Here is an 18,682-nt window from a genome sequence, read left to right as displayed (position 1 = left end):
GCGTCATGCGCAGTAGACTCCGGGCACACTTTAGTGCCCAGAGTCTACTAATGCTCCAGTGACTGGCCAGCCCTGTTAGACACTTTGTAGATCCTAAGAGGAATTCTGCTACAGTGGGACAGTGCCGGATCTGGAGTCCAGAGTGAGAATTTCCTTTTCCCCCTCCATCCACACTCATAGCCACCAAAACCTCACACACAGCCGCCAAAACCTCACACACAGGTGCCATAACCTCACACACAGCCACCATAGTCTCACATACACACACAGCCGCCGTATCCTCAAACACACACAGCCGCCATAGCCTCACGCAATTGTTGCCACATGGCCTCACGCTCGGGTATCTCATCTTGCAGCTGACCCAGTCCCAGATCCAGAGAGTCTGGCCGGTGACATACTGACCGTGGCATCGCCGTTACAGTGCCTTTGGATTCGATCAGGCACCACCACCCTCCGGACACTGCTGCTCATTATAGAGTGTCTGGGGAATTCCAAGCCATGTCTGAGCTGGCAGATGAGCTGGGGGCACAGGCTACGGCTCTCTGGGCAACGGCCAAGTTGACCAGAGCGCCAAAGTGCAAAAGATATAGACAAATATTTACGAGAGCTAGAATGTAATACAGCCCTTGCTTGATGTACAATGCATAGGTGGCAAGAGATGATCATGTAAATGGGGAAAAAAAAAGAAACATTGATGCTTGTTTACATAGAAGCTTTGCATCTGTGTAACCTCTATTCTGTTGCTCATAGAGTGGTGACAGAACAGAGATGAATACAGGAAACGAGCGTTATTGGTACTTATACAGATTGAAGGTCTATGTTCATAAACACAATATAACGATTACATGGATGCAGAATGCCTTTACCATAATGTGGACATGTTTAACACATATGAGCATGTTTATAAACAGGCATTTAACACTATTTTATTGCTGTGGCAGTTCTATGCTCCGCTGTCACAGTGATAACTATTCAGGGCAGTAGGGATGTCTGGTCACACTCTACCGCTCCATGGGCCTGATTTAGAGTTGTGCGGTATTGCATAGCCGCAGGGACGCATACCGTACAACTAATATGCTAATGCTGCAGAAGGGAAAAAGGACACCGCCTGTCAGCATCGCAGATCCGATTGCAGCGTTCTAAACACTGTATCGGATTATCTGCGAGACATTCATCCATCTGAGGACGTCTGCATAGGAGTGCGCAGGCTTCGCCCTTGGCACTCCCACGGGTGTGACACGCTGCCATTTCTGGGAACACAGGCCGGCCCCACCCCTAATACTGGCTTTGGGGAACTGCGAGAGATCTTACAGTAGAAGAACGGCGCATCCACAGTACAGATCCCGCGCATGCGCCGAGTTTCTAACATCGGAGTAGTACGCAAACCATCAGGTTTGTGTACTACTCTGAATCACATCCCATATTGTATATGTAATATATGTCTTGTTTTTTTTTTTTCTATTCCCTTGGAAAACTCTTATTTTCTAGGGGCGGAACAATATCACTATACATTTAAAAAAAAAAAAAAAAATTAACAAATAATTTTATATGTTTATTTAAGCTTTCTCTTGTTGTTAATGCACACTGGTATGGCAATAGTAGAGCTAATAGAATTCCTATTGTATTTATTTTTCACCCCCAACTCCGTCCACTCAACCACACAACATTCTCAGCTCATCCGTTTTGGGACTTTCAAATCTGAAATGACAAGTTCCGAAATCCTGCATATATTAGGACACCCGTACATAAACCCTCATTCTGCATAGCGCTGAGATGCACATTAGCTATAATGCAGGAATGTCTAATTGTTATAATTAATGTGCATCATTTGCAGTACGCATATTTATAAATACACGTGTTTATGCACGTGTGAAAGGGCCCTCAGTAAAAGTGATATTCTCCCTGGCTTGCATATCTGTCAGTATTACAGTATGACTCTGTGTATCTGGCACATCTTGTTTGCATATTTTTGTTTATTTCCTGAGTTACCCCATGCTGGGCATTGCACTGTGACAAAATGTTATTCAAACATAATTTATTGTTTTTAAGATATAGATACTGGAAGTGTCAATGTATAGACCACTGTAATTACTTCCTTCACACAGAACAAGCTATAATAAGGCTGCCTATAGCGCTTGTTCACACTTCTGCTTTTCAGTCGTTATTGACAGGCTAAAAAGTGTATTAAAACTGGGATTAATGGATTATTATGAGCTTGTTCTCACAATTGTGTTTTTGAAATGTTAAGTCTGTGTTTAAAAGTTTAGAATGGTTATTTATATACTCAGGACTGGCAACACAGGGATTACGCAGTTTAGTTACTGTAAGAAAATGATGTGTTTATTGTACGATATGCTACAATTGTTTTGCAATGTTTATATTGTATTTTTGGTACTTGTTTGACACAATGGAAACTTTTTAGAATGTAGCATGATGTATATCTAATGTGCGCACCTAGAACAGCAGGTTATTTTGTTAAAAGTCAGCATTTATGGAAAATGCATCAGTACAACGTACAAACAAGCCCTTTCTGAGGATTTTTTTTTTTTTTTTTTTTACAGAAGTGTTTTTGTAACCACTTGTTAGAGTAGCCGCTCTTTTTTGAGAAATTGGAAAGAAACCCAGGCCCTTAACTCTCCTGCTAAGCTGGCCCTCATTAGTGAAGAGCTTTTCAGGAATTGGGATAATATATATATTTTTTTTTTAAGATAAATTTTATTTAATTTTAATGAGAGACAATGCAAAACAGATCTACATAGCGTTCTATGATTACAGCAATACATACAATAAAGAAGTCAACATATATTATACATGGTGAAGTGAGCTAGATAATGCCAATCCAAAAAGTAAGGAATAGAATAATTAAAACGTTAAACATTGTCAAATTCACTCTGGCATTACGGGAGAGAGAGTCACCCATTATTTTTTTTAAAAGATGTAATAAAAAAACAAACAAAGAAATGGATAAAAGCACATGATATAAGGAAGCAAAGAAAAGGTGCGGGGTGGCCATCTGCTTGAAAAGGAAGGGGGAAAAAAGGGGGAGAAGAGAATGGCAGGTTCGGCTCAACTGGACCCATCCAAAAATTCTATCGGACTACCAAAACAGGTGTGAAAATGCAGAGACCAAAATGTAGTGAGGCTGGTGAAATATGATGAAAATGCTGGAGAGGCATGAAAATGTGCGGCCCATGCTTCACATGTTTTGCATAAACCCAGGGGAGTCGTGCAGAATACTAGTAATGTATTCCATAGCATATATGTGCCATACTTTGGCTATAATATATGAGGAGTTACTGTTTGTTTCCAGTTTGCTGCCAAATGACACATGGCCGCTGAGAGTATGTGTCTGATAAGTTTATATTGATGATGAGTGGTGTCGGGGATGCAAGAGAAAGTATTTAGAAGTTAGGGGGATATTCATGTCAATAATTGAGTGAACCAGAGAACAAATTTCGTTCCAAAAGGGGGAGAGCTTCAGGGTGCTCCACTATGTATGCAGCAACGTTCCTACAGTACTACAGTACATCAGTAGCGCATCCTCCAGCATAAGCTAGAGGTCTCTTCACTTTATTCAGTCTCTACAGAAGGAAAGGAATCGGTATGAAATATCGCCGGCTGCATGGCCTAACCTAACCCCCCTAACCCTAACCCTCCTTAGGGGTGCCTAACCCTAACTTCCCCCCCAAGTGCCTAACCCTAATCCCCCCTCTAAGTGCCTAACGCTAACCACCCCATTCCCCGCTGCCTAAACCTAAGTCCCCCGGGGGGTGCCTAACCCTAAGTCCCCCCCGGGGGTGCCTAACCCTAACCCTCCCTCCCCCTAGCCTACCCTAACCCTCCCGGGGGGGTGCCTAACCCTAAGTCCCCCCCGGGAGCCCTAAACCTAACCCTCCCCCCCCCCCCCCCGCGGCGCCCGGCATCACTACGATCGGGATGTCGGTCTTCCGGCGTCGGGGAAATGCGGGCGTCTACATCTACGCCCGGCATTTCACCCTTGCCGGGATATGACAGTCGGGAAGCCGGCTGCCGGTATTTAGGCAGTCGGCTTCCTGATTGCATACCGAAGGAAATACCACCTATAAAGATGTTTACAAGCATTTTCTTTTAACCGTACACAAATAGAAATAATTGCGTATATCATCCCAATCTTCATTTTTCAGGATTTCATTTTTAAATAACATCTGTCCTTTCTTTCATCAAAATATACATCTAAAAACATTGTGACAATTTTAAAATGGATGAAATATTATTTTGTGCAGATGTAGACTTTAGTAGTCCTATTATACATTAATTATATCGCTGTGATGTATTCTGCAGTGCTGTACAGGGAACTTTTTTCAAAACTATCAGTCCTTCCCTAAGGACCAGTGGGCCACCCAGTATGTATTTGCCCAGTGCAGTAAGCACCTTGTATATAGTTGTTCTGGTAATCTGAAATTAGTAGTGCACCACAAAATGCAGTATATCCCATTACTGTATAACACTATTTCCTCTCTTCAGTATAAGCATAATGATTCTGAGTCACACAGACGCATACGATTAGTTTGTGAATACAGCGCATGCGCAGAAGCAAATCTGCATCTTTGTGTATCTACGTCCTGTTCGGAGTCTGACTGAATTTGGCCGGATCTGTATTTCTGCGAAATAGGATGTGAATTGGTTGGTGGCAAAGTGATCGCATGTAACCCCCTGACTTGTGGGAGTGCTGTGGCGTGTATCTAAAGCTCCGAGCATGGGGCTGGTGCAAGTGCTGATACTAATGATGACTGCTGCTGGTTGCCGCTGGTTACTGCTTGCACACGTACAAACCCCTGCATTAGACGTACAGACACTCGCATCAGCATAAGGTAGTAAATCCAGGTCTCCTTGTTGTTCTTTAAGCTGAAGATAGTTCTTAATGACATTGGCTGTATGTTTGGGGTCTTTGTCCTGCTGCAGAGTAAATTTGGAGCCAATGAGACGTCTCCCAGATGGTATTACATGATGGATAAGTATCTGCCTGTATTTCTCAGCATTGAGGACACCATTAATCCTGACCAAATCTCCCAACTCCATTTGCTCAACTGCGCCAGCACTTGTGTGATTTGTAGGCTTCTGCAGAGCAAGATGTCTTTATAATACTGGATACTACACCACCGATTTTCCGGCACCCTTGGTTCCAGCACTGTGCCGTATTATCAGTTTTGCAGGACTGTCAGTGGTCACGTTAGTAATACACAGTGGCATCCTGATGACTAACACTACCCTCCTGCAGCCTAACTCTGTACTTTGCTATGGGATGCCGCTGTCAGTACAGTGAATTGTGACAGTCGGCATTGTGAGGGATCCTGACTACATACCGTCAAGATATTTTGCCGGAAAATCTGTGGCGTACCTGTATTTTGATAGCTATGTATGCATATATAATATGACCAGGCAAATTTGGAATCTCCCCTTCATAATATCTTGCTCATTCCTGCTGCCACTTTTCTCTCATTTACATACTAAAGTCACTGGCAATAAGGCTAGAAGTGCCAGAACGATAGGAAGGAGGCAGAGGAGAGAGAATGGCCTAGGTCTGCATTTCTGCAATATCAGCATTGTAAATTCTATAAAATCCCCTACAGTTTTTTTTCTCTGGTGACTGGCATGCTTTACATTGTCTTTGTTTTAGCCTTTTACAGTAATTCCTATGTGCAGTACAGAACAAGCTTGAGTCTAATTAAAGTTACTCTAAATTATTGATACCATCCTATGCTCCTCAGATAGAGGAAGTGGGGTGAAATTTGATGTGCAGTATCAAATACCTGAGCAGTTTAGCTATATTAAATGTACAGTGCTGCTAGCCAGGACTTTCTAAAACAACACTGTTCAGAGCCTTAGTTACTGTCTGTGTTCTAAGGGAAGGTTTACCTTAATGAAAGTTATTTGATGTGTGCGCTTTAGGAATACAATCTATAAGTAGTAGTACTTGTCACAGAATTACCCGAAACCTGCAAATTACATATTTCAGAGATACAATGCCAGTATCCACCGCTCAGGGACATATGATTGCAGGCTTTGGCTGATTTACATCTTCGAGCTGTCTTTCTAATTTTACACTGGATGTGGCTGGTCTATTCCACAGTTCTAAGCATAGGAGCAGGTAGTCAAATTAAGGAGCCAGCGGGATCTTCCAGATGTTATTTGAGCAGTATTATCATTGTTATAAGCAGTGGTAGATTAAGAATAGTCATGGCTCAGCACTGTGCTCCAGCCAGGGACCCTTACTATGGGCCTTATTTAAGAATGAACCTAAAACACCAGCGGCAGATTTTGTTTAGTATCGCAGTGATACAAATGTACATGCCACTGGTACTCAGTATTACTTACCTCGCCAGCGATTTTCAGCAAGTCCCCCTCGTCATCAGCGTCCTTCGCTGCCAGCACCGGCTACTATATCATGCACATGTGCGATGGTCAGTCTGCGCATGTGTATGACAGTTTCACCTGGCAGGGACCCGGCAGTGCCTGGAAGGCTTCACTGAAGCCGGAAAGGCTGCTACCAGGTCCCCATTGCCGTATTACTCTTGCCATCTAGATTACCGCTGTTTATTAAATATTGAAAGGATGACATAACCACTTTAATGAGTGCTAAAGGGGTTATGTATCATTGTTAAATGGGGCCCTATATATCCCTGTTTCCATGTCTGGTCTCCCTCCTGAAAACACTGGGCCTGATTCAGCTTGGATCGCAATTGCAAACATCAACGCAGACAATCAAATTTTATCCTGTGCGTATGCAGCATAGCGTATGCGTGCCGATCACATTGCAATGGCACTCGCAAGCCTGCAAACACACAGAATTGATCAACAGCAAGCAAGCATTTGGGGGAGGTGAGGGGGGCATGGTCCTAAAAACACAGGTGAGTCTTGCCGTTGGACACCGTTTAATGGGCGTCCATAATTTAACAAGTGCGATCACCTCCAAGAGCTCTCGTGCAGACACTCGCAGAATTAGAGACAGGTCTGACTAGCCACAAGCGGTTGATATTCCCGATTGTACGCTGGTCTGCGTGTGCGCTCGCAGAAGAGTTGGCAGCAGTGGGCGTCTCTATGCACGGATAAGGTTGTGGCTGCATCTGCATATTTCAGCAGCTGCGTTCCGTTGGGATTTGTAGATGCAGTTGCCATCCAAGATGAATCAGGCCCTCTGAGATTGTCTTGTATCTTCTGACCACTTTTAAATTTACATGTTTTTTTTTTTTTTTCTTTTAGAACATAATGGATGTCCCTCACACATAGGGTTTTATTTACCACGCAGCAAGTTTTCAAAGTCGCTGTTTTTTTTTAATATTAAATGCATGTTATCCATATTATTCATTATGCCATTTACTTATCACTAAGGGCCGTATTCAATTAGGTGCGAAAAGTCAAACTTTTCGCATGCCGGACTTTTCGCCGTCATCTCTGGTTTTCCATGTGGAAAAGTATCGCGCGCGCCCCCGCTTTTTGCCGTATTCAATTAGAAATCAGCTGAAACGGCACCCGACGAATTCGGACCTGGTGAAAAGTACTGTCAAAAATGAGGAAAACACTCTGTACCCCCCCCCCCCTGAACAGCTGCATTAACATAGGCGGATCACTATAGGGGTCTTCTAGTACCCCTAATAAATCTAATCTGGGTTTTTTTCCCGCAATGCTTGTTGTTAGCGTCTTTGTAGATGTGGTGAAGAATTGCATTAGGCAATATTTTTTACAACAAAATAACTAGTCCCAGCAAATTTGGGCTACATGAATACGGGTGCTAGCATATTTAAAAGTTGCTAATGTGAAGTTTTAAAAAACCACCTGCCGCAAGCACCTGCAAACTTAAAAACGCCTGCCCCATAATTGGGGACCCCTCTGGAGTTTATTTCGCTAGTTTTTAAGTTTATCCCCCAACTTTGGTGTTTTTTTCGCCCCCAAAATGAAAGTGCTTTTTTTTGGGGTGTTTTTAAGCATTTGTTTTTTACAGTGTTTACCTTTGGGGGCTGTCCCAAGGGTGCAGAGTGGTTTCCGGATGTCTGCACCCCAAAACCCCAATTCTGCACTTTTTTTCGACTGCTATTCATAGGTGAAACTTTTTTGCCGGGTTCATTGCATTGAGTTTCCGCACCGGCAAAAAGTCTCCACAATTGAATACGGGGATAAGTTTCCGCTGGTGAAATGACGTCATCGGCGAAACTTTTTAGCCGAAAGCGGCTTTTCGCCGCTAATTGAATACGGCCTTAAATGTATCAAATCCTTTTCTATTGATAATCTGCTTTCAAACTAGTTTCATTGATTGGTCCCTGCCCTCCTGCAATTTGTGCTAAATATTTATTATCATCCTTTATATGGTGCCAGAATCCAAGTGTTTGGTGGCGTTAAAGGCAGTGGGCAGGAGATGATTGCATAAATGAGGGAGAGAAAATCACATAGGGAAGAGAGCTCTGCTCCTGAGAGCTTACAGTCTAAAGGGCAGTGGCAGACAGACAGGGTTGGTGACACAGAGGACAGAGACAAGGAGAATGGAGTAGTGGGTTAGGAAGAGAGCTGGGAGCCTATGATAATGAAGTGGGTCTTGAGAGTCTGTTTGAAGTACATTGTTTTCCTTCAGTGTTCTTTCTTTTTTTTCTTTTCTTGAAGACCTTTACATCCATCAGGCGTAGACCTTGTGTGTAACACAGCCCTGCTCCGCTGTTTGCTTTGAGTTTAATCGTATCCACATGTTAAACATACGTCTGTGTATAAAAATACATTGCTGAAAAGCACAGAAGGGATAAGAAAGAAATCTGTTCTGTAATAGTTGTAAGAGACTTTGTACAAACCAGAAATTTAAGTGAAAGTGGAAAACTGTTTTAAAGATTTTTTTTTTTTTCATTTACGGGGTTTCTCCTTTTTAGGTGATCATAATTTTGTTTTAAATGGTATCACAGACTGTAGTCAGTGATTAGGTGACAAACTCTTCATACTATGGATATGTTCCATAAACTTATTTTAACCACTTAACTGACGTGGTGGCATGTAATGCTACCGGAGCTAGAAGTGCTTCATCTGGTAAGGTCGCATTACATGCGGCCACGCCAGCCCGCTCCATCCCCCGGCTTTTTACAGGGGAGATCCATTCCTCGGACCCCCAGGAAGTGATGCGGGTATCTGGGACTGCTGATATTACTTCCAGAATGCCGTGCGAGTGGCACTCTGGGACGCAAATAGTAAAAGTGCGAGGAGGGGAATATAGTTCTCCTCCGTGCACCCCTGTGCTGGTCTCTGCGTGTACAGAGATCAGCAGGAGCAGGGGGGCCGATGATCGGTCACTCCTGCCTCACGCTCTGCCAAGGTGAGGGGATGAGGCGAAGTCAGGGAGGAGAGGGGAGGGCATTTTTTTGGCCCTGGGGGGGGAATTTAATATAGACTATTATAATATTTGTTTGGGGCGGGGTTATCTTAAAATAAAAAATAATAATAAATATATATATATACATACACACATACATACATACACACATACAGGCAGGTGGCACTTACGGTGTCTAACGTATAAACAGGTACAGGACCCCAGTATTATTATCAACGTTTCAACGGATATCACAAAAACCCGTAGGAGTTTGAACACTTTGTAACAAACACATTGTTTAAAGGACTAAAGGGCAGCGTTTAGTCTGACTGTTATACGCCAGTCTACCTTAGAGTTTATTTTTGTCATCCCATGTTTATTAATGCAGTTTAATGCTGTGTTTATATTTCAGCTTTATTTAGTCCTTTGTAACAAACACATTGTTTAAAGTGTTCAAACTCCTACGGGTTTTAGTGATACCCACTTTTAATGTTGCCATGATGATGGTTGACTTTGATCTTGATACTCTTAAGTCATCTTCCGCTTCCGGGCGTCAGATGGACGTTCAAACGAGGTGTTACTATAAAGGTATGTCTTTATTGTTTAGTCTTTTGTATCCTGACGAAAGAACGTGATTAAAAGTTCTGAAACGTTGATAATACTGGGGTCCTGTACCTGTTTATACGTTAGACACTGTGAGTGCCACCTACCTGTATGTGTATGTTGGGTCCCTCCATCTTTGGATGTATCGATCGAGGGAGGCACCGGTGCAGTATTTCATCAGACTCAGCGAGTGCCGGCATTGAAGTTCTATTATTATATATAATGTAATATATATATATTATTAACGATACTGGATTTAAACCTCTATACGCTCCTGCCTATACCTTCTAGAATTGTCGCTATTTGCGTACGCAGTCATACAGTAAATAAATGCCTTCAGACTTTGAAATGTGTTTCTAACGCACAAAGGTTATTATTCAACATAAAAAAACAGTAGGTTACACGCTGTGATCTAAAGACAATTTAGCGCAAAGAAATCATACAGACCCAAGGTACAGTTATTACATAGGCACGCGCTCTGAGACCAGTTACCGGCATCAACAAGAAACCTCAGTCAACAGCATCCGCAAGAAGACTCCAGATTGGGGTCTGAACGCACATATATACCCTTACAGGGATAAGCAATACAATAGGCAAGTTTGGCATGATTCCATTGGTTCTCCATCACGGTGCTTCTGTTAGAGGGCATTTAACAGGTCGATTCAAATGGACACAGGTCAGCCTCCAACAGCCTTTTGTCTCCTTTTTCCCACCGCATGCAAATCTAAGCTGCTAACATTACATAGTACATTTTAGTGTTTTAACTTTCTACAGTCCATAAGTTGCAAACGCATGTTGCGAGCTTCTCACCGATGACACCGGAAAGCTGTTGAGATAGAGTAGATCAGTACAACACCAAACACAGTTTGTTTATCATGTACTAAACCTTAGATATCAAATAATCTTTATTTCACAACATTAGTAATAAATGAATAAACCTTGAATATTATACTTTGAAGCTATGGAACCTTTTATGTGAGTGTGCAATGTGTAAGTATTAGGGGTTGGGGAAAAGATGCTAGTTAGATTTATGTAGTGAGGACTTTTAAGTTAGGGAAGATGCGTACGCATGAATCTAATAAATAGCGTTCGCATGCGGGATATTATGCATTCGCTAATGTGCGTATTTTAATGTGTGTATGGGGGTATGGTGAAATATGCGATCGCATTAAGCTAATAATAGCATCGCCATATGTACTTTAAGTGTGAGTTTCTCTAAAATGATATATAGGAGTGTGACCTGGACATCAGATAAGCTTTTTGAATCCTATTTTTTGGTACGCACTTTGCTTAATTTGAGCACAGATTGCTTTACTTTAAATACTGCACTATTAGGCGCACGTCTTTTATTTTTCAGCACCCATTTTTCCCGTTGCCACACGGACCATTAGAAGATTGCTGCCACCTGTTATCAGGAGTGTGTTTTTTTTTTATTCCCCCTTTTCTCATTTTTGTTCACGAGGGTCATAAAGAAACAATTTGTCATAAGACTATTCACAGAAGGAACTCACAACTTGTGCGCCAGTATCCATATATTTCTGTAATATGTGTGTGTGTGTGTGTGTGTGTATATATATATATATATATATATATATATATATACGTATATATATATATATATAAATAAATAAAATGTATGACACATGGGGAGGGGGGGGTGGACAATAAATTTGGCACCCATTGTCCCTGGGGGTGCGGCTCTGTCACAGGTATCTATCATATCCAGGAGGGTGGGGGTTGTTCTGTGGGGGATCTTTTGACACTGGGGGGGCTATTTTTGATGTGTGGTGGGACGGTAAATTACAATGGGGGCCTATGGACAGAGGGCTTGGAGGGGATGCAAAACATCCCCTAGGTATATTTTTTTAAAATATACTTTAAAAAGTACTTTTTAAACTTTAAAAAAAAAAATGGCAATTTCTGTGGGGTTTTGACGAAAAAAAAATCATCGGGTAAGTGTTTAAGCCACAGATCTTCTGTTCCCAAACTTCCTATTACGTGTTTGGTGCCATACTTGTATACTTGTACAGTTCTCTGAGCACCCTGCTGTGAATAAAACCCACCCTGCAATAGGTGCAAATCATTTATCTTCCAGCTCTCAGGGGCCTATTCATTGATGATCATGATTGCCCAAATCAAATTAAAGATCAAACTAAACTCAAATTTACTGGAGCAATTTATCATTACTCCGATGCTGGGACAGCTGATCTGAAAGCTACTGCAAACCCTAATCATACTTGCCTATACTCCCGGAAGGCTCCCTATTTTTCGGGTATCCCTCTGCACCCCCGGAAGCGTATGCAGATCTCCCGAATTCTGCCCACTTCCTAGTGAAGCGGGAAGGATGGGGGAATTTAATGGGGAATTTGTGGGTCCGTAGGGAGTGAGCTGGGCTACTACAAAGCAAATTGTGGTGTTTAGCCCCGTTCACGAACCCACGAATCGCAGACTTTTCCGGGGAAATGTGCGGTGCTTAATTACGTCCACAGCCAGGCCCCGTCCCCTCAAACTGTCCAGAAGCGAGTCCTCTCCCATAAAGCAACTTTACAAAGTTGTTAAGTATGACCCTAATACTACCACTTTCGCTGCTAATATAGCGGCAAACATTTCCATTCCATCATTGTTACTGAACATGCGTGACCATAGTTCATGTATGCGCACTGCAAGGGTTGGAGGAGGGCAGTTCTATTTCCACAAGTGTAATGGATATATTCACGTTGATGAATAGGTAGGCCCCTCGGTATGGTAGATGAATCAATATCAGTCTATGAATATTAGATTTAAGCTAGTGACATAACAGGGGCATGAGGCACAAACTGATCTTTCCATTGATTGGCAGAATATTGGATCAGCCCACAAACAGTTGTTTTGTGTAGGAGATTGATCCACTTTTAAGGAGTTTTACTGGGTTTTCATTGGAAAAAATACTTAATGAAAAGGGAAGTGGGTATGAAAATCCTATACACACGTCGCATGGCTGAGTACCTCTTTCATTTGAAAAGGAAGCCCCTTCCTTCCCTTTTCTTTACCTTTACATAGTCCGCAATTACCATGTTCAGTGGTTGCTAAAGGTTAGATTGCAGCAGCTTTGTGATGCACTTTGACAAAAAGTATTCCCATTGTTACCAAAGTCTGCTGCAACCTTTATTAAGTTTATTTAAGTTTGTTAACTAAACTTGGTGACCGGGTTTAACTTTGTGTCATGTATTACTGATAAAATGCATGTAACGTGAGGCCTGTGTGACTTTGGAGAGACTTCCACTTTGGTCCGAAGATAATTGAATAGAGATGCACGTGATTATACTTTTATGTATATATGAAGAAAGAACTGTTTCGAAACATTAGAATCTTTAACCTATCATCTTTGTGGTCTCTAGTAGAGTGCGTTATGGTATCTTTCTCATATATGGCTCACTTACTATGACTTGAAATATTATTGCATTGGAACATTCATATAACATTGCTTTTATTTCCTTTTTTTTATGTGCAGTTGAATTGCTGTTTTTACTGAATGTTTTCCTTTACTTCCAGCAATGGTACAAGCCGGGAAAGCTTACTACGATGGAGTGGCCAAGGTGGGAGAAATGACAACCGTCTCTCCTGTTTCAAAGGAGCTTGGTAAGTTATGCATGAAACTATCCCTTGTATGTGCTAAGCTTTATATAAAAATAATAAGCACTGGTAATTAAGAAAACATTAAAAAGAAAATAGAACAAAGTGGATGTCTGTGATGACTACAGTCAATGGTCCAGGTTTTAAAGAGTTCATGGTTGCCAGTTTAACTATAGAGAGCTTTCACCAAGCATTCCAGCTGAAGGTGTGGCTTGGAGCAAACAGACAAGAGTACACATTCAGAAACTGTATATCACTGTTTGCAAGGTTGGTTTGGTCAGACTGAAAGAGAAAGATACCTATCAGACAGGGAAATATGTTCCAAGGTTAAATATCCTCTGATATTTTAATGCTTTTTCAAGTACTGGAGTGTATATGGGGTTTTACATGAAAATGCAAATTTTTGTCGATTGGCAGAGCTGAAGATATGTAAAGAAGCACCATTTATATTTGCGCTCAATATATTACAGTGGTGGCTCTGTTGCTGTCCATCCAGAAGTTTTCATTCAGTTTTCCTTTTTCTTTCTTTTTTGTTCTACGTTAACTGGAATTTCACCACTAAACAGTTTATTTTGTTTTCAAGTCCATTCAAAATGTGATTGCCAAAAACTTGCAAGAAATCCAGTGGTTAAGAATTTTTCAGATTGAGGGTTGAAGGAAATAAAATGTCTACGTTACCCCCACCATGGCCAAAAATAAACTTACAAGGACCACCCCATAACTCAGTGCTCCAGTATCCTGGAGGTTGTCACCCAATTTTGTGTGGATTTCTCAAACATTATTCTACCTTCACTACAAGTTTGTGAGCCCCAAAAACCAACAAGGTCAACATCAATTTGTGTGCGCCGTCATTGGTTGACGGATAACAAGGATCCCTGAAAGCTTATTAATTAATTTTATGCATTGAACTAATGGCTCTGACAACTATAAGACTACATAACATGTTGCCACATAAGGTATGCAGCCGGTGGTATGGTCATCAAGACAAACATCTGGATCTTTCAAGTTTCCGCATGTAGTCTGGGCAGCATAAAGCCGTGGTTTAGTGGACACAAGTAAAGAATTCCATCTCGGTCCATTTGAAATGTAATTAATTAGTAATTCTGTTGATGGAAAAAAACAGTATTGGCTACTGGGAAGTTATTTTCAGACAAAGGCAGAGGGAAGTGTACTAGATCCGGATTGTCATTCTACAGTAACACAATTAGTGTAGACAATATATTTTCAATTGATTGTGAAACAGGGACTGTATAACCAGCCATTCACTTTGGTTACACCCCCTGTAATGATATGAAAGATTGCTTACTTCCGTGTCTGTTTTATGTAGAGTTGGTTCAGTTCTCTAGAAATAAAACTGCTTTGTTTGTGGGTCCCATTTGGACACTAATCCCTGTTCCGCATTTTGTCTTCAATGGTGCAATGCTACATAATAATTCTATATATTATATTATAATACTGTATGTAGAACAAAGGTAGAGTCCTGTAAAATAAGAGGAAGCGTAAACTGTATGCTGTAAGGCAGCAGAATTGGGCTACAACACAGTGGCCTAGTGGTTAGCATTACTGCCCTACTGCACTGGAGACAGGATGTCTATTCCAGAGCAAGGTACCATATGTGTGGTGCTTGTATGTTCTCCCTGTGTTTGTGTGGCTTTCCTTCTGTTCTGGTTTCTTCCCACACTCTACAGATTAGGTTATTGTGCCACACCCACTGCACCTGGTGTGGCACAATATTTTCAGAAAGAGGGCGTGGAAGATCCAAAGACTCTGCTACAGTGTCAGTCTCCTGCACATGCTTCAACTTTCACAAATATAACTCAAAAAATGTCACTATCCTGGCTTTAGGAAATAGAATGCAATCACTGTGCGGTGAGGCACATGGCTTACAGTTAGTGAAAAAAGTATCCCTACCTTGGGCCCCATTTATCAACAAAGGTAAACGCAGTGGAATTTTTCGTTTAGTATCACTGTGATACAAGCAAGAAATCCACTGGTATTTACCAATACTTACCCCTCCGGTGAGGTCCAGCGAAGTCCTCCTCGTCTGCGAGGTCCTCCGTTGGACTGCTGGCAGCCTAACACTGCCAGCAAAATGCGCATGTGCATGACATGAGGACCCGTCAGTGTCTGGAAGGCCTCGCTGAAGCCAGAAAGGCACCGCTGGGTCTCCATTGCCGGTGATGCTGTGACAAACCGCGGTAATCTTCGATTACGGCTGTTTGTTAAATCCAGAAAGGGTGGCATAACCCCTTTAGCGAACTTCTATAACCTAATCATTGCATCTATTCTTGATGAGGCAGTTTCAGCATTTAGAAAATGGCAACACTTAATTATTGTACTGTATATGGAAAGTGCCAACCGCATAAAAATGTTACTACAGTCTTTAAGGATTTCATGGGGAATGGTGAAAAAAAACAGTAGTCTTAAATTTCTTCAGGAAAATAAAGTAAGAGGGGTATAAACTTTTCCATATACAGTATAACCACATAACTATCTGGCTATTACATAGAACACAGGTTCTCAAACTCCTCAGGACCTCAAACAGTGCATGTTTTCCAGGTCTCCTCACAGAATCACAAGTGAAATAATTATCTGAGGACCGAGTTTGAGAACCACTGACATAGAAGATTGGATTACAAGACGAGATATCTGCCCACTCCAACACTTTCTAAAAATATAAACCTAGCTTATTTTTCCTCCCTCTCCGTAAGGGGGAGAACCCACCAGAATCTTTGGAGGATCTTGGCTAATGTCTGCTTGGTCAGTATGGCATAAAATTGAAAAGCAAGTCTTCTTCCTCCCTCTGCTGGATGTCAGTGATGGGATCAGATTCATATACATTATCGGTTTGGGAAGAAGGGCTTAATATCCATTAAACCGCCCACTGATACTAAGAAACCGCTGCCATCTACCGTGTTTCCCCGATAATAAGACACTGTCTTATTTTTTTTTTGGTTCCAAAAAACACGATAGGGCTTATTTTCGGGGTAGGTCTTATTTTAACTAACATTGACAGCAGTGCCCCTTATGCAGGCCCCCCCCTGTAGCAGTGCCCCTTATGCAGGCCCCCTCCCTGTAGCAGTGCCCCTTATGCAGGCCCCCCCCTGTAGCAGTGCCCCTTATGCAGGCCCCCCCTGTAGCAGTGCCCCTTATGCAGCCCCCCCCCTGTAGCAGTGCCCCTTATGCAGGCCCCCCCCTGTAGCAGTGCCCCTTATGCAGGCCCCCCCCCCCCGAAGCAGTGCCCCTTATGCAGGCCCCCCCCTGTAGCAGTGCCCCTTATGCAGGGCCCCTTATGCAGGCCCCCCCCCTGTAGCAGTGCCCCTTATGCACGCCCCCCCCTGTAGCAGTGCCCCTTATGCACGCCCCCCCCTTATGCAGTGCCCCTTTCGCAGGCCCCCCCCTGTAGCAGTGCCCCTTTCGCAGGCCCCCCCCTGTAGCAGTGCCCCTTACGCAGGCCCCCCCCTGTAGCAGTGCCCCTTATGCACGCCCCCCCCTGTAGCAGTGCCCCTTATGCAGCCCCCCCCCCTGTAGCGGTGCCCCTTATGCAGGCCCCCCCCTGTAGCAGTGTCCTTTATGCAGGCCCCCTTATTGCAGTGCAAGTACGGTACTTACCTGAGTCGCCGCCGTCCGGGATGTCCCTCTCACTTGCGCGCTGACTGGATCTAATATGATCCAGCAGGCGCGGCCGCACAGGATCCTCAGCGCGCGGGTGACGTCATGACGTCACCCGCGCACTGCATGACTGGGAACGCTGGTCTCTGCAGCGTTCCCAGCTCAAAAAGAGAATAAGGTAGGTCTTATTTTCGGGGTAGGGTTTATTTTAGACCAGGCTACAAAAGTAAGGGTAGGGCTTATTTTCAGGGTAGGTCTTATTATCGGGGAAACATGGTAGCTAAAAGCGTCCTAAACTAGATATATATATACGGCCACATTTCATTTTGTAGCCTTACTTCAGGCTTAACATTATATCATGATATAGTTAAGCTATTTTTTTTTTTTTTGTAACTGTGAAAGTTCCTGCAAACTCCTATGGTGCATGTGTCGCACAAATCCAGACTGTACGCACAATGGCGCTGCTGCGATTGAGATGCACAGTATCGGAAATGTCTTGGAGAAGTGATGGGCATTCCTGGCTGGTTACGGGCAGCATGCTTGGAGATGGTCCGTCTTATTTGCCTGTTATTGGGGGTGTTGCCGACTTGTCAGTAATAGTGGTTTTTGCGTACCCATATGCTGAACCACTGACATAGGCCATATTCGGACGGAGAAACTGCCATAATGCTGGTGCAAGTTTCCATGTTGCATCTAGTCATGCATCGGTCTACGGGCGCTAACAGTAGACTTCTCAATCCTTGCACGGTCGGACGCACAAAGTCGCAGACTGATGACCGTCAATAGATGCAGCTGCTTCTGCATCCACCTCTTAATCGTCCCCATAGGTGGTAGAGCGCCCATCGTCAGCGACATGACAGGTACACACTGGCCGATGTGCCTGATATGTCGTCCGATCCGCCCACTTATAGTCTACTGTGTACCCGACATTATAGACTGAAGTCTGACGTATTGTGGGAGACATTTTTCACAATAATTTAGCCTTAGCCATGTCTGTGAGTAATCATATTTCATATGAAGAGGAGAGTGTTTTTCTTTAATGATCCATCTTCTATCCTATTATTGAGGTATTTAAGTCTTGCATATATTTTAATGCCATTTTTTGCTCTCTTTCTGTGTGTTCAAATAAATAAATGTACTTATTGTATAAAAGGGCTTATTCCCTTTTAAAACTGGACATGTTTCCCAGTTACAGTGCTTAAGGCTCTATCAATTGAAGCCTCTGCGGGCAGATCTCCCCTGCCTAGGAGTGCCGAAGGGGAATGGCATCGGTCCTAGCGGAAAGGCACCCACTATGCTACTACTATGGGGAAAGGGATTTAGTTAAAAAGAGATTATCTGCAGTGGAGATCCAGTTTTTAGCTTTCCTGACATCACTTGTTTTGTAGGGCTAAAGACACTACGGAGGTGTGGTTACTGTGGAACCTTTTGTACTATTGTGAAATATTTGAAATACTGTGACCTGAACCATTCAGAGCATGCATGAGGATCCCATTTAATGCCTGTTATTTGTCTGGAAAATCTGCAAGTCAG

General features: G+C 42.8%; 1 protein-coding gene across 1 annotated transcript in view; it reads left to right on the top strand.

The window, feature by feature from the left end:
• The window catches only part of BAIAP2L1 (BAR/IMD domain containing adaptor protein 2 like 1), a 132,769-nt gene that overhangs the window by 45,174 nt on the left and 68,913 nt on the right, over window positions 1-18,682 (top strand). Inside the window, exon 3 of the mRNA XM_088451969.1 lies at window positions 13,457-13,543. Within this exon, the coding sequence (XP_088308095.1) occupies window positions 13,457-13,543 (87 nt within the window). The remainder of the gene's footprint in view (window positions 1-13,456; window positions 13,544-18,682) is intronic.

This window comes from Taudactylus pleione, unplaced genomic scaffold, assembly GCF_031769625.1.
Source record: "Taudactylus pleione unplaced genomic scaffold, aTauple2 ptg000032l, whole genome shotgun sequence".
NCBI classification, from domain to species: Eukaryota; Metazoa; Chordata; class Amphibia; order Anura; family Myobatrachidae; genus Taudactylus; species Taudactylus pleione.
Note: the sequence above shows the minus strand (reverse complement) of the source record. Positions and strands in the feature narration are given on the sequence as shown.